The sequence below is a fragment of the Danio rerio genome, chromosome 21 (assembly GCF_052040795.2).
Source record: "Danio rerio strain M-AB ecotype USA chromosome 21, GRCz13ab, whole genome shotgun sequence".
NCBI classification, from domain to species: domain Eukaryota; kingdom Metazoa; phylum Chordata; class Actinopteri; order Cypriniformes; family Danionidae; genus Danio; species Danio rerio.
In genome coordinates, this window is record NC_141041.1 from 9099436 (window position 1) to 9116073 (window position 16638).

Genomic DNA, 16638 nt, shown 5'->3' on the forward strand with positions numbered 1-16638 from the left:
TTTTGTACATTAACATAACAGAAATCCACACAGCAGTGGAGATTAACCTGCATCCTGTCACATATGCATGCAAAAAGAGTGCAAAGCTAAATGTGCGCTCTGTATGTCTGTGTGTGTGTGTGTGTGTCTGTGCACTGCAAAAAATGCTTTTCTTGCTTAGATTTTTTTCTTGTTTCTAATCTAAATATCTACAATTTCTTATATCAAGAAGCATTTTCTAGACAAGCAAAACATGTTGTCTCGTTTTGAGAAATAATATGCCAATAATAAGTAAGTTTTTCCTTAAAACAGGCTAAATAATATGCCAATGGGGTAAGCAAAATAATCTTACATCAAAAGAAAAAACAAGATTAATTTGCTAACCCCATTGGCAGATTATTTAGCTTGTTTTAAGGAAAAACTCACTTGATATTGGCATATTATTTCTCAAAACGAGACAACATGTTTTGCTTGTCTAGAAAATGCTTCTTGATATAAGAAATTGTAGATATTTAGATTAGAAACAAGAAAAAAATCTAAGCAAGAAAAGCATTTTTTGCAACTTTGTAACGACTTTGTATGTGACTCATCCATGCAACTGCACAACAAATACTCATTGGTAAAGTTCTTACTGTAGTATTTCTCACAAACACTGTAAGATCATCTTTTTTCTTCAAGTCTGTCTGTTGTCTGACGCAGCCGAGGAAGGAGATTAAGCCTTAAACTAGACTAGCCTTAAAGGCGCAGTACGACAAAACAGCCCCCTAGTGCAAAAACTTATAAATTAGAATCTTGCAAAAGGTATAATGAAAAATCTGATGGGTGTCTTAAACTGAAACTTTACAGACACATTCTGGGGACGCAAAACACTTATATCAAATCTGAAAAAAGGGGAACCTAGGTGACCTTGAAAATTTGATTCATTTTCTTCAGCATAATATTTCAATTTTATTCCAAGGCAACATTTCTACTTTTTGCTTTATTTTTTCTATTTTTGTATTTTTTTTTCAGACAAAGTTTCTTATCTAATGTTGAAATTAAATGTCATCTATATTTCCATTGACTAAAATTAAATCTTAAAAATGCCTCACTCACTAAAATATTTTTGCTGCTTGTTCAAACTACTTATTTTTAGTGAGTTGAATTAACCCAATACTTGAGTTTTTTAGGGTAACTTAATTGTTTTATGTTCAATCAACTTAAATTTGTAAAACCAATTAGGTAAACTTTACTTTGTGTTGGTACAACATGAAGGAATTATGTGTAACCCAGCTTTTTTTTACAGTGCTGCTACATCTTATCCAAATATTATGCAAAAACCTGAATCAAATTATATCTGCTTTGATGCGCAAACATTAACATAATGAGTGGGTATGACAGCCTTAAACTTTGTTACCAGCAATCACCTGCTGTGCACTTTCAAGTCTATGATATGAGCTGCAAATCTTGCATAACATTTACCCTGCCTCATTGAGCAAATCTAACAATAACATTTAAATCCTGATTACAGAATTTCCTGCATCATTTGAGGCAATTGTAATGCATAAATCTTTGATCAATCTAACTGTAGATGAAAGCTATCAAACATCTCGCTGTTTCTAGGTCAGAAATGAGTAGTGAGAGGACTTAACAGATCGGCTGGTCAAATGTTGGATCATCCTCCAACTACCAATGAAAAGAGTGTTCACTCACACACACCATACCAAGAGAAAGGGAGCGTGGGGAGGTGAGAGAGAGAGAGAGAGAGAAAGAGAGAAATGCTACAGATGCAGGAGGTGGTGCTTGGGCACATTTTAGAAGCGTAAAGGCCTGCCTCATTTGGCGCTCAGCAGATCCTTTACAAAAAGCCACATCCACCACTCAAAACAAGAGAAAGTCGCCACCGGCCACTGCCAGCATCCTCACCATCCCGCCGCAGGAGTAACAACACATATCTGGCCATCAAAGAAGAGCATGCGTCCCGGCGGTGCACACAGCATGCTGGACATCAGCAATACAACCTGGGATCTGTCGAATCAATCGGTGCTGCAACCCCTGTGGGACTACCTCCAGCAAAACCACGAGAGCAGCCTGCGCTCACCGCTGTTTCCCGTCATCCTCTCGGTGTCAATGTACTTGGTGCTGGTGTTCTTCTACACTGTGCTGGATCTACTGGCTCCCACCTGGCCCTCCATCCGCCGTTACCAGATCCACCAGGACCGCACCGTCACCTGGTCCAACATCGGCTCCACTTTGGCGCTCACCACGTACAACCATCTGCTCTACATCTTCCCCGCCGCCGTGGCCCAGTGGCTCTGGCGGCCACCCATCCCTCTGCCGCGCGAAGCGCCCACGCTGACTGCCTTCCTGCTGGGAATCGTGGGCTGCACGGTAGTCTTTGACTTCCAATACTACTTGTGGCATCTTTTGCATCACCGCGTCGGCTGGCTGTATCGCACCTTCCATGCTCTCCACCATCAGTACCGCCAGACCTTCAGTTTGGTCACCCAGTACCTATCCGCCTGGGAGCTCTTCAGCGTTGGCTTCTGGACCACAGTGGATCCTTTGCTTCTCCAGTGCCACTGTCTTACTGCCTGGGCGTTCATGCTGTTTAACATCTGGGTGTCCACGGAGGACCACTGCGGGTATGATTTCCCTTGGGCGATGCACCGTCTGGTCCCTTTCGGCCTTTGGGGTGGAGCTCTGCGGCACGACGCTCACCATCAGCTGCCGGGCACCAACTTTGCACCTTTCTTCGCCCACTGGGACTGGCTGGGAGGCACGGCGACTATGCCGGCTCCTGTGAAGACAAAAAAAAGGGACGACAAGGAAGCCTGAGGCTCCTTTTCCCTTTCTCACCCTCGCTCTCATCTCGCTCCATCTGTCCCGCCCCGTCTCGCACATTCCCCCGTCTCTCTATTCACCCCCCCTCGAACTGCAGATCAAGTGTCTTACTAACAAGCAAGTAGAGGAGAAGCAGAGCTGAACATTCCCAACAGTCCTTGAATGTATAAAGTGTCTTTTTTTTTTGCAAATCTCTCTATTTTTCTAAAAAGAAAACCTCTTTAGCATTGGCCAACTTGTGGAGGGTTGTTTTGTGGGATATCTCAGGTTAGTAGTTTTGGCCTTATGTTTGCAGTGTCTTTTTAAAGAGGTTACATGTGTCCAAAATGCCTTGTGTTCCAATGCTTGTTATTGTATTTTGACAGTTTTCACTAAACTTGGGTCAATAAAATGATGTTGTTTGTTAAGTTATTCTTCAGCTGTGTGTTTGAGGATGCTTTGCAATATTTGGTTTGCTGTAAAAAAAAAAGCATTGACCGTTTTAGTCGTTAGAGAAGAGGAGCTTGTGAAGTAACAATGTGTGAACACAGACTTGTTGGCAATTGCAGTTGGCTCAGAAAGCGTTCAGACGACTTGCATCATCACTAGCGCTGCTTGCGTTTGTTAGTATAAATGCATGTACAGAAAGTAAATGAAAATTACAGACGACATGAGCTTGCTGATTATGTAGGCATAGCCAGTTTGAAGTTACAAAGCACCCAATTAATATGAATGTTGTCATAATTTACTCACTCATACAGTACATCATTCCAACGTCAAATCAGTTTTTCTCCCTTGATAAAAAAAAAATGTCATACACAATGTCCAAGCTGCTCTTTCAGAGTGTTTTACACTGTCAAGCAAAAAAAATCTAATCATAATGCAATGTATGAATGCTTAAGCTAATGCACATCATGTGACTGATACATTTTTGACTGCATTACATTCAAATACCCCATATAAGACTGAAAGCGACAGTTGCCCACAAAATAAAAATGTATTTACCATTTATTCACCTTCATGCCATTGCAGAATATTATATTATATTATATTATATTATATTATATTATATTATATTATATTTATTATATTATATTATATTTATTATATTATATTTATTATATTATATTATATTATATTATATTATATTATATTATATTATATTATATTATATTATATTATATTATATTATTCATTCATTTTCTTTTCGGCTTTGGCCCTTTATTAATCTGGGGTCGCCACAGCGGAATGAACTTATCCAGCATATGTTTAACGCAGCGGATGCCCTTTCAGCTGCAACCCATCTCTGGGAAACATCTATCCACACTCATACACTACGGACAATTTGGCCAACCCAATTCATCTGTACCGCATGTCTCTGGACTGTGGGGGAAACCAAAACACCTGGAGGAAACACACGCGAATGCAGGGAGAACATGCAAACTCCACACAGAAATTCCAACTGACCCAGCCGATGCTCAAACCAGTGACCTTCTTGCTGTGAGGCGACAGACACTACCTACTGAGCCACTGCGTCGCCCTATTTTACTTTATATTATATTATATTATATTATTTTTTTATTATATTATATTATATTATATTATACTATATTAAATAACATTATATTATATCACATCACATTACATCACAACCAATTATATTATATTACATATTTTCATTCAACATAAATTGCACGTGCTTCATTCATACCTCCTATGAAATGACAAAAAGCTCCATAAAATGTAAATCTTCTGAAGCCATACATCAGATCTGTAAGAAGCAGATCAAAGCGTAGGCAACAAGAGCTCTAAAACCTCATTTAAAAAAACACCTTTTGAGGCATCTAACCAAGTTGGATGTCACTGAGGCCAAACGATATTGGTTCTTATATCACATGACTGAGAATATGGCAAAGTGCAAATGTACTGTAAATGCCACTTCAGAACGGTACATGGCTTAAAGGGAAAGTTCACACAAAAGTTCACTCACATTCAAGTCATTTCAGCTCTATATAATCTCTTCTTTAACAGATATGTCCAAGCTTTTTCTACAATAAAAGGGATTTTTGCAATAAAAAAAGACAAAAATAATCATACAAAAGGTGATAAACCATGATCAAGCTGAAGAACATACAAACATTTGAGTTACACACATAAACACAAGACATTTAAAGCTATTTAATAAGTTTATGAGCTAACAATAATAACAGACAATAATTTAAGTCAGATAAGCTCTGAAATCTCATTCATTCATTCATTTTCCTTCGGCTAAGTCCCTTAAGGGTTACCACAGTGGAATGAACTGCCAACTATTCCAGCCACAACCCAGTACTGGGAAATACCCACACACTTATTCACACACACACACACACACACACACACACACACACACACACACACACACACACACACACACACACACACACACATACACACACACACACTACAGTCAATTTAGTTTATTCAATTCACTTATAGCACGTGTCTTTGGACTGTGAGGGAAACCGGAGCATCTGGAGAAAACCCACGCCAACACATGGAGAACATGCAAACTCCACACTGATATGCCAACTGGCCCAGCCGGGACTCGAACTAGCACCCTTCTTGCTGTGAGGTTATGGTGCTAACTACTGCGTACCACACAACAACCATGCAATGAATGTTTAAAATAGGACAAAACATCATAGAATTTACTGTGCACCATATTACCAAGGCTTCTTTAGTCGTAGGACAGAAGTACTTGAGCCAGCTCTGAATTATCCTTTCCATTATAGCAATAGCAACTAATAACAAAAATTTCAATTAACCAGTGATCAAAAATAGTGCAAAATAGACATTATTAGAAGTTAATTAGACATTAGACATTAATAGAAGTCATATAAGCTCTGAAATCTCAATTTCATTAAAAAAGTTTTTGTTTTTTTCTCCACATATGACAGGCTGGGGTAGCATGGTGGTTCAGTGGGTAGCACAATCGCTTCACAGCAAGAAAGTTGCTGGTTCGAGCCCCGGCTGGGTCAGTTCAATACAAGTCATTATAAAGCAAGCCAAGTGTCTACCTTAGTTTCAAACAACTTTTGCAAAAATGAAATGGAAAACATAAGTGAAATATTCACACGAGTTATATCATCATTGAGCATTTTACATATATCACAGTATTGACCTTATTCTAAAATGCGGAAGTGCGCCTGTTTTTGCGATTGTTTTAGAACTTCCGATTCAGTCGCCAATGGGAGAAATGACTAGGAATAATAAACGGCAGAAAATGGTCAAACTACTTGCTCTACAAACAAATGTTTGCATGACTATACAGACCAAGTAGAATAATATAATAAGAAAATATCAGTTTGCAACATTAAACAGCGAAACGAGCAGTTTTTAATGTCTAAAAATGAATGGAAGTGAATGAGACCGGATGTCTCGAGCCAAAAAGGTTCAAATGGCTCGTACGCAAAGAAGGCGAATACCAGGTGAATATTAGTGGCGACACGATGGCTCAATGGTTAGCACTGTCACCTCACAGCAAGAAGGTCGCTGGTTCGAGTCCAGGCTGGGTCAGTTGGCATTTCTGTGTGGAGTTTGCATGTTCTCCCTGTGTGAATGAGTGTATGGATGTTTCCCAGTGATGGGTTGCAGCTGGAAGGGCGTCCGCTGCGTAAAACATATGCTGGAGAAGTTGGCGGTTCATACCGCTGTGGCCATCTCAGATTAATAAAGGGACTAAGATGAATAAATAAACGACAGGCTGGGGCGTCACGGTGGTGCAGTGGGTAGCACAATTGCCTCACAGCAAGAAGGTCACTGGTTTGAACCCCAGCTGGATCAGTTGGCATTTCTGTGTTGAGTTTGCATGTTCTCCATTAGTGCTCCGGTTGCCCTCACAGTCCAAAAACATGCACTATAGGTGAATTGAATAAGCTAAATTGTCAGTAGTGTATGTTTGAGGGAGTGTGTATTGGTTATTCCAAGTTTTGGGTTGTGACTGGAAGGACATCCGCTGAGTAAGTTGTGGCTCGTTTCCACTGACTGGTACAGTACGGTACGGTTCGGGTCGTTATGGGTCACCTTTATCAGGCTTTATCAGGTACCCTTTTTGGTGGTCGAGGTGTATGACAAAGTTTAAGTCGACGTCATGCTCGCTTGAATTAATGTCTACAGTAAAGCTGTACGGGTCGTTCATATATCATAATGAGCAGCACTTCTCACAAAACAGATGCTTCATACACATAAATACTTGTTTATAAATGTTTATTACTAACTTTTCTATGAACATGATTTAATTCCTTTTCTTTCTGAATGGATTAGATGACGGAGACTCTTCAACAATCACGTAATGTTACACTTTATTATCATCAGCTCAAGAAGTTTGTTATATCAAATATAGATGCGATCGCGGGCTCCCGGAAGAAAGTGAATACCGCTTGCACTTTTAGACGGGCTCGTAAAGAAACAACAGGACACGGCAGATTTTGTTCTTCTTTGCATTGTGTCTGTTCATCAAGACGACACGGTTTGCTTGAGCCCGGGTCATTTATGTCTGGTTATTTTATGCATATAGTAACGTTATATCTATGTAATCTCTCGGCTGTGTACTAGAACATGGTGGATCCTTTGTTTACATTCTGTCTAGCTCCACAAGCTTGTGACATATCTCTGTAACCAATCAGCGTTCAGCTGCGCGTGTAGCTCCACCTTTTGGTACCCTTTCTCGTTTTTGGGACCCTTTCGAAAGGGTGCCTAAAAAGTGGTACGGTACGGTATGGTTCGGTACGCTTATTGACAGTGGACACTCATTCCACTGTGGCGATCCCTGATTAATAAAGGGACTAAGCCGAAAAGAAAATGAATGAATGAATGAATGACAGGCTGGATCTCATTGGCTAGGCTGAACGCTATTGGTTCTCATGTGTCACATATCCAATAATTATACAGCAAGCTGTGACTATAAATAACATTTAAAAACTCCAAACTTGATGAAACAATCTGTCCACCTGTAAGTGTACTCTTAACTTAAATACTGACTTAATTAAACAACCTGTAAATCTTCATATGAGCCAGAATCATAATATATAAATTCCAATTTATTCTGGTGTACGTTAAATTTTAGGAAGGAATCTAAGCAAATTTGATATCACTCACATCATTCCAAATCCTCAACCAATCAGGATTTAGGACTCGAACCAGCGACTTTCTTGCTGTATGGCACCACTGGGCCACCGTGCAGCCCAACTTTATACTAACCAAACACCCTTGTAACACTGTAACACCCTTCAAAAAGTTTTCATTTGTGTCCTACAAATTCATTGTTGCCCCAATTTTTTCTGTTTCTCTCAAAATGTATAAAACATCCAAAATTTTGACTACCTTAATGGCTTGAATTGACTAACGTAAATGTAAACGACAAACTTTCCCAACTATACAGAAGCAACAATATGTGTTTGCACTTTTGGATATGGATGTCCAACCGACCTGAGCATACGGCGCAGCACGCAGTGTTTGTTTTGCGCCACCGTCCGCTTCTATGCCCCACTATGTTTCTCGACAGCTTTACATAAGAGAAGCCCGCAGAGGATCTGGGCCGAGATCAGTCTACAGCCAAAGCGGAGAAGCAATGCTAATTAATCATCTTCTCTTTCAGCCTCCTACTGATCCCTCTGGCACATGGAGAATAGCTCTCCATGCTTTAAAGGAGACACACAGAGAGAGAAAGAGAGAGGATGGAGAAAGAGAAATTCAGATAAAGTTGGCTTATGACACTAGGAACCGAACAATTTCAGATGCATTTTTTTATTTCGGTGCTAGATATCAGCGTGCGATGTCATGCAACGCGGAAGACCTTTAGCAAAGGGGGGGGCGGCGGTGCTATCTGCAACCTTTGGCTAACTTGGAGGAGGCCAAACAAACAAACATACAAACAAACGTGAAAAAATGTGAGCGCTTGTGCATGCGAGGCTGAGCAGTACCTGGCTCTCGTCCAGCAGCTCAGTATCTCTGAAGACCTCAGGCTGAGCTCTCTGAACAGTAAGTTGTTATCTGCAGCTCAGCGCAGGAAGGCCTGGACCATTTCCCATCAGGCAGTGTTGTGGACGCCTCCCCCTCTGGCACCGCAACAGAGGGGTCCTTGAGGAATGTGGAAACTGGGAGAAAATGTGGACTGGGTTTTAAACAAGTAGTTATGCAGGAGAGATAAGATCATGCTGAGACGCATCAACAGGTCATCTTGTGGTATGAAATGAATGACAGAAATCAATACACATTCATATTGGAATGCATGAATCACTGGCAAATTCACTTATTAGCAGATTAATTGCACATTATGATGCTGCACATAATATTTATGCATTATGAATATTTCCAGCATGCAAACTAGATATGCAGTCGAGCACACTATACTGTATTCCATAATTCAATGCATTTGATTAGACCTAAAGTAAAGTAATTGCCTTTTAGTTCTTGTTTTATTGCAGAGAGTCACAAAAATACATTTCAATTTCCAAATTGATATCAATTATGCATATTAACTACACATTTCTGAAAGAATAGACAACTTAGACATAAAATGAACGATGTAGCAGAGTTGATAGAGCAACACTGCATCATGCTATTCCTTTTTGGAATGTTTTGTATTTAATGTTAGTTTTATATATCTTTAAAGTACAAAGTATACACTATTATGTAAACAGTGCACACTAGTACTCTATTCTGAAGCGCTAAATGAGGTGTTGCACTTACCAGGTCTGTACAGTAGAGGCCACTGTTCAATATCCAACCATCAGCGTAACTAATAGAAAGAGATAATCTTGGTCATTAATATTAAAAGATAAAATTGAAGAGTTTAATTTTTAACCACAATAATTTAAAAATATTTCACATTGGTTTTAAAGAGATTCGTCAATTTACATTGAACATTGATTAAACAGATTACATTGAAATGTCATATATTGTTTTTTTTTTAAATTTGAAATGGAAGGTTAAGTCAAACAGTATGCTATATTTGTAAAAATAGTAAAGTAGAATTAGTAAATACAGGATAATAATAATAATTCAATCAAATGTGTAAATATTTATGTAACATATATTTTTAAATATTTTTAAAGAAGTCAATTCTGCTCTATGGCTGCACTTATTTGTATAAAACATAAACATAATAAAACATTACAACAAGGTAATATTGTAAAATGCTATTTAAATGTAGAATATATGTTGTCAATATATTTAAATTTATTTCTGATTTCTGTGTGTGTGTGTGTGTGTGTGTGTGTGTATGTGTGTGTGTGTATATATAAATATATATATATAAATATATATATATATATATATATATATATATATATATATATATATATATATATATATATATATACAGTTGAAGTTAGAATTATTAGCCCACCCTGTTTGGTTTTCCCCAATTTCTTTTTAACGGAGAGAAGATTTTCTCAACACATTTCTAAAGATAATAGTTTTAATAACTCATTTCTAATAACTAATTTATTTTATATTTGCTATGATGACAGTAAATAATATTTTACTCGATATTTTTCAAGAAACTTCTATAAAGCTTAAAGTGACATTTAAAGGCTTAACTAGGTTAATTAGGTTAATTAGGCAGGTTAGGATAATTAGGCAAGTTATTGTATAATGATGTTTTTTTTTTGTAGACAGTCGGAAAAAATTGCTTAAAGGGGTTAATAATTTTGTCCTTAAAATGGTGTTTAAAAAATTAAAAACTGCTTTTTTTCTAGCCGAAATAAAACAAATAAGACTTTCTCTAGAAGAAAAAATATTATCTGACATACTGTGAAAATTACCTTGCTCTGTTAAACATCATTTGGGAAATATTTAAAAAAGAAAAAAAAATCAAAGGGGGGCTAATAATTCTGACTTCAACTGTATATACATGCAGATGAAGTCAAATTATTATAATTACAATTATTAGCCCCCTTTTGAATTTTTCCAGCTATAGTGCATGTGTCTGGACTGTGGTGGAAACTGGAGCACCCCTAACACGGGGAGAACATGCAAAGATTCACACAGAAATGGCAACTGACCCAGCCGAGGCTCGAACCAGGGACCTTCTTGCTGTGAGGTGATTGGGCTACCCACTGTGCCACCATGACACCTTTTCTTTATTTTAATTCATTCATTTATTTTATTTTCTGCTTGGTACCTTTATTAATCTGGGGTGGAAACAGCTGAACGAACCATCAACTTATCCAGCGTATGTTTTACGCAGCGGATGCCCTTCCAGCTGCAACCCATCACTGGGAAACATCCATACACACACATACACCAAGGCCAATTTAGCTTACCCATTTCACCTATATTACATCTTTGGTTTGGACTGTGGGGGAAACCAATAAGATTATTTATGTGCAATAAATGCATTGTTGACTGTTTTACTTACATAAACATAGAAATAAAATATACATGTACACAATAGGTGGCTTTTTAGGTTACAGAAACCATTAGAAACAACCATAAAGCAAATTGATCAATTCCTGCAAAGCCAAATCAAGTCTACACAAGAAGCCATTTCATTTCAATATGCAGCACAATTGGAGAAACAAAACTATTGGATTTTCCATTTCATTACAACTTTCAGACAATGAGATTGGGAGTAACACATATGTGAAATGTGAATGCCTATGACAGGGATTTCAACACCAACAACAAACCTGTTCAAACATGCTCAGCTGGTCAGAACTAGTTTGACGAGACAATGTTTATACTAGAGACAGACAGACAGACAGACAGACAGACACAAACAGAATGGTCTTATTTATAAATATAGGCCAGCACACATCCATTAAAGGTGACTTTTATGAAAAAAGCACTTTTATAAGGGGTTTAAACACAGCTGTGTGGCAACAATGTGTGGATATATCCAGCTTCTAATGGAAAAAATTTAATAATTTGATAATATATAATCACACTTCAGAAAAAAAAAACCGTCTGCAGAAACACTTTCAATTGACATTCTCCAATTGTACATTTACATATCCATTAGTGACGATCTCTCCCTCGTTAGCATAGACAGCCCTGAGTGAGAAGCAGCCATCTGCCATATTAGTTTTCACACCATACCTGCCAAAGATATCCACTTGTTAAGTGGTGACGTGTTTGTAACGTATGTAATACTGTTACCGGGTCCAAGCTGCCATTCATTTGAGTGGAGAAATCATTCGTTTATGATCACGTTTTATTCCTATCACACATTAAAGTTAATTTTACATAAAGTCAAAGTGTACACAACAATCTCTAGGCTTGCTGCATAACAAATACCAAAAATTTTACAATTTATAAAAAATTTATCACTTTCTGGCCATCGGATATTAGGCATGGACATATATACTGCCATCGTGATTTTCGAAAGCATTAAATCGCTTTGTAAACGTTTATTATTAGCATTTCATGAGTCTCCCCATTCAGTTGAATAGAGCGCTTGGACCCGGAAGCCGCTTCGAGTGACGTCACACTTAACAAGCGGATTGTCAGCAACTAAGAGGCATTATAAATGTTGAGTTTTAGTATACATGAATGAACACTGTAGTTTCATCTTCTATGCCACTTCTTATGACATTCTCAAATTTTCAAAGAGATAACATTAGTCCTGTTTTGAATCTGCTGCTATGCTGATGCACAGGCGTTTGTAGCTCCACCTTCTTTTGAAAAGGGGGCTGGGAGAACAACCTCATTTGAATTTAAAGCAACTGTAACTAAAGATTCGAGCTGAACCTTCACATACACACTCTAAGGACATCAGAGACTTATTTTGGATAAAAGGGGCATAATAGGCCCTCTTTAAAGATTTAGGAGACCAACAGAACCAGCGGTAAACCATAAAGCAGGTGGCAGTACGGTTTAACATGTGTTTTGACAGCAGAACGAGAGATGCTGACTGTGTTGTTTGCACAAATCTACAAACATTTAAATAGTTTCTGTCTAGACAGTTCATTCAGGAAGTGATCTGAAAGGTCAATTCTCTTCCTATAATGGCATACATTAAAGAGACTGTTTACCAAAGAATTAAGATTTGATTGATGTTTATTTACTCACCCACAGTGCCAGCGAAGATGGAGGTGAAGTTTTTGTCTGTAGAACATTCAGAAAGAGTTTAAGTATGAATTGTGATCTTGCCATGCCTATCAGCATTTTAAAAGTCTAAAACTTATACAAGCAAAACAAAATCAATCCCTGTCTCCTGGTGATACATTTAGGTATTGTTGAGTAAGTCAATTAGTCTGTATAAGAAACACAATTTATAATACTAATATATCATCTTAAAAAGGTGGTTTAACTTAATTGTTATGTTAAATTATTTGAATTAAGTAATTTTAACTTATTTTAGGCACATAAAGCCCATGAGCAAAATATAATTTTGATCTATTTATGAATATTAACTTTTATTTGAATTACCCTGCAAACACAACTTACTCTAAGAAGACATTTACTTCCTATTGCTTAATTTGGACAATCAAGAGTTTTATTTTTTTAATGCATTCAAACTGCAAATGCTATGATAATGCCTATTATCGTTGACTTTATCAGAACTAGCTTCAGCACAAGTTATAATAGCTCAGTGAGCAAAGTAACAAATAATGTAACTTATAATTAAGCTGCCAATACTCAAACCATTACATGAAACTCATCAAAATATTTAAACTAAGCCTAGATTAAAGTCTTTTTCCTAACTTATAAGATTTGTAGTAGTAGTACTACGTTGTAGTAGTATCAGTATTAGTAGACACTTTAGTAGTAGTAGTCGTGGTTGTGGCTGTAGTAGAAGCAGTAGTAGTTGTAATATAAGTAACTTTCTGTAGTAGTAGTTGGTGTAGCACTTGTGATTTATTATTATTGTTGTCAGTTATTACTGTTGTCCTTTCTCTCTTTTTACTCTCATATTTACTATCATACATTAATAAGCATTGTTGTTACTCCCTACCTCTGACTGGTTTCTTTCTATATGTTTTATCTATATCTGTGACACTTGCTTCATTTATTGACTGTTATTGTTCCTAATGTATATACTCTGACCTGTCCACCAAGTTACCTGTACATGCATACACACACTCACACGCACACACTCACGCACATCCCAGTACCTCACTATATTGTTGTTGTTTTTGTTTTGTTTTTGTTTCGTTGCTTTGTATTTGATATTTGTTGATGTTTTCTTGTATTTGTATGATTTTTGCATATTCTAATAAAAAAATAAAATAAAATAAAAACTTATAAAATTTAAGATAACTTTTGTTGTCAACATTTCACCCTCCAAATTCAATCCCACGCAATGCATACAGGGAATTACATACACACTAACCAGGTACAGTAGTTACACCAGCACAGTTCCTTTATGTTGTTCCAACACAAAAAAAACAAAAAACAAATATTTTTAATTTAATAAATAGATTTAATGTTTTACAAATATATGTGATCTGACTATAAAACAAATCAATTGTTTAAAGAAATTACAAGAATTGTGTTGTTTCAACTCATCACAAGTAGTTTGAACAAGCAACAATCATTTTTTGAGTGTATATGAAGAGTTCAGATGCAAAAACCTCTAAACGCCATCTGAAATTTTCTCCTAAAATGAGCACTTTTCTCAGCCTCCCATGTTTATGTTCAAGTATTTTACTTTAAATGCATTGAAAAGAACTTATTTGTAACTATATAAGTAAAATTTATGAGGCTACACACAAGACAAATTATAAAAGAAAATATCAAATGGCGTCTAGAGGAGTAAGCGCGCTCTCGCGATCATCGTTCAGCGTGATTTCCGTGATCGTCAGAACCATACATATTCACTAGGCACTTTATTAGATACACGTTACTTGTATCTGAGATGATTTGCACTTTATGACATGGTGTTTATCCTGCTGAAAGTAGCCATCAGAAGACGGGTACACAGTGGTCATAAAGGGATGGACATGGTCAACAACGAGTGGTTAATACTGTTACTGTTGCCTTTCTATCAGCTGGAACCAGTCTGGCCATTCTCCTCTGACTTCTGGCAGTAACAAGGCATTTGCGCCCACAGAACTGCCGCTCACTGGATATTTACTCTTTTTCAGACCATTCTCTGTAAACCCTAGAAATGGTTGTGCGTGAAAATCCCAGTAGATCAGCAGTTTCTAAAATACTCAGACCAGCCCGCATGGCACCAACAACCATGACACATTCAAAGTCACTTAAATCACCTTTCTTCCCCATGCTGATGCTCAGTTTGAACTGTAGTAGATCGTCTTGACCATGTCTACATGCCTAAATGCATTGAGTTGCTGCCATGTGATTGGCAGAATAGAAATTTGCGTCAACATGCAGTTAGACAGGTGTACCTAATAAAGTGGCCGGTAAGTGTATGGATGGAAACTATTTGTAAATCACACAAGATCCCCAGGTAATAATACTATATGAATAAGACTATTGACTGTGCTTAAATTTATCATCACCTCACATAAAATAATACTACAGTAATTTACATTGGAAACTAGTGTCAACTATCCCTTTAAAACATTTCAAACCATTATATTTTAAGCATGAAAACCAGTAGATTTTAATGGTTTCTAATGTGTTTTTGGCATATATTTCTTTATTTATTTTAACATGCCATCAACAAAAGGCAAACTAATTACCAGTCCAGTAACGTTAGATTAATTACCACAGGTAGTTACAGAAGCAGCACACTTTCTATTAAAACCAATATAACTTATTTACAGACAATTACAGTTTCTGCAGTGTTTACTATCATTTTTTTCGGCAGGGTCAGGTTTCTTTATCCCTCAGCCTTTGTTCTTACCTGGAAAACTGCAAAGCTGAAGAACAGGTTATCGAACACAGGGAGGGAAAGCAGAAAAAAGGAATAAAGAGAGGAGAGGGGGAGGGCAGCCAGAGATAGAGAAGTAACGTCTTTCTCTCTGTGGTGTCGGCGTTATGCAATAAACTTCACTCGCTTTTAACGCGGCTGGTTCCTCATATACAGCAAAGTCCAAAGTTCACTATCTTTCTGTCTTTTTGAAAAGAGCTTGAGGTTTGCTTCTTACCTTAAAATATCTGTAGAAAGATCTGTATCTGTAGAAAAACCTAAAAGTGGTGTCTCAGATAGAGAACAGTATTGTACCTTACCCAGGTTAGAGGTTCAACAAACAGGTCTGCCAACTCTCACGCTCTCACACCACACATCCATCTTCTCACGCAGAAAAATCATCCGCGCGATATAATAGGACTGATTTCGGTTATTTATTCAGAATAATAGGCTAATTGTGTTATGATAACTGCATAAACAACTATAATGATACTAAATAATATTGTTTAATAAGAATATAAACATAAAGCATAGCAGAATCGCCATACTATTTACGACGAAACTAGGCTAACGTACATGTTTTTTTAGGCCAGTTGATCAACGGCGAAAGCGTTGACAGCCAATCAGAATTCGTCCTAAAGCAAAGAGCGCGAGTTTTTAAATTTTTAACTTTCAGATGACAAAACTGCTGAAATTCGTTCTTCATTTTTAACAAGATTTATATCTACATTGTTAGGCTTTTCAATGAAATTATACCTTATATGTCATCTGAATTACAGTTTTCATCTTGTTGATGACAGAAACTACTATCTCACTTATTACATATGTAAGGTCCAGCCAGTTGGTCCAATGACGGTATCCAATGGTGGATGAAGGTTCATGTTCGGTCTTTCCAGTGCACAATATTGATTTATATTAAACTTAACTCATATCTGACTCCAATTTTAGTATGAGGTGGTTTAGAATATTAATATATTTATCCTCGTTTTATCTGACTCCAATTATAAAACATTAAAAAAATTATATCAATATGTAATTTAGATAAATGTTTG

At 37.2% G+C, this 16638-nt stretch overlaps 3 protein-coding genes across 11 annotated transcripts in view; 2 read left to right on the forward strand and 1 right to left on the reverse strand.

Annotated features, from left to right (window-relative positions):
- s100z (S100 calcium binding protein Z) overlaps positions 1–2768 on the reverse strand; it is a 42463-nt gene extending 39695 nt beyond the window's left edge. For 5 of the 8 annotated variants that reach the window (XM_087299809.1, XM_087299815.1, XM_087299810.1 and 2 more), the window contains exon 1: positions 2095–2768. The gene's annotated coding sequence lies outside the window, so the exon portion shown is untranslated. Of the gene's footprint in view, positions 1–1884 lie in introns of all 8 variants that reach the window. The other 3 variants (XM_087299807.1, XM_087299808.1, XM_087299811.1) reach the window with 1 other exon arrangement.
- Positions 1–16638, forward strand: part of ap3b1a (adaptor related protein complex 3 subunit beta 1a) — a 762544-nt gene that overhangs the window by 607867 nt on the left and 138039 nt on the right. The gene's annotated exons all lie outside the window — the stretch shown is intronic.
- On the forward strand, positions 1803–3209 carry ch25hl2 (cholesterol 25-hydroxylase like 2). The gene is given in 1 exon segment (NM_001114570.2): positions 1803–3209. A coding segment is annotated over 1 exon segment (864 nt). The 5' UTR covers positions 1803–1932; the 3' UTR covers positions 2797–3209.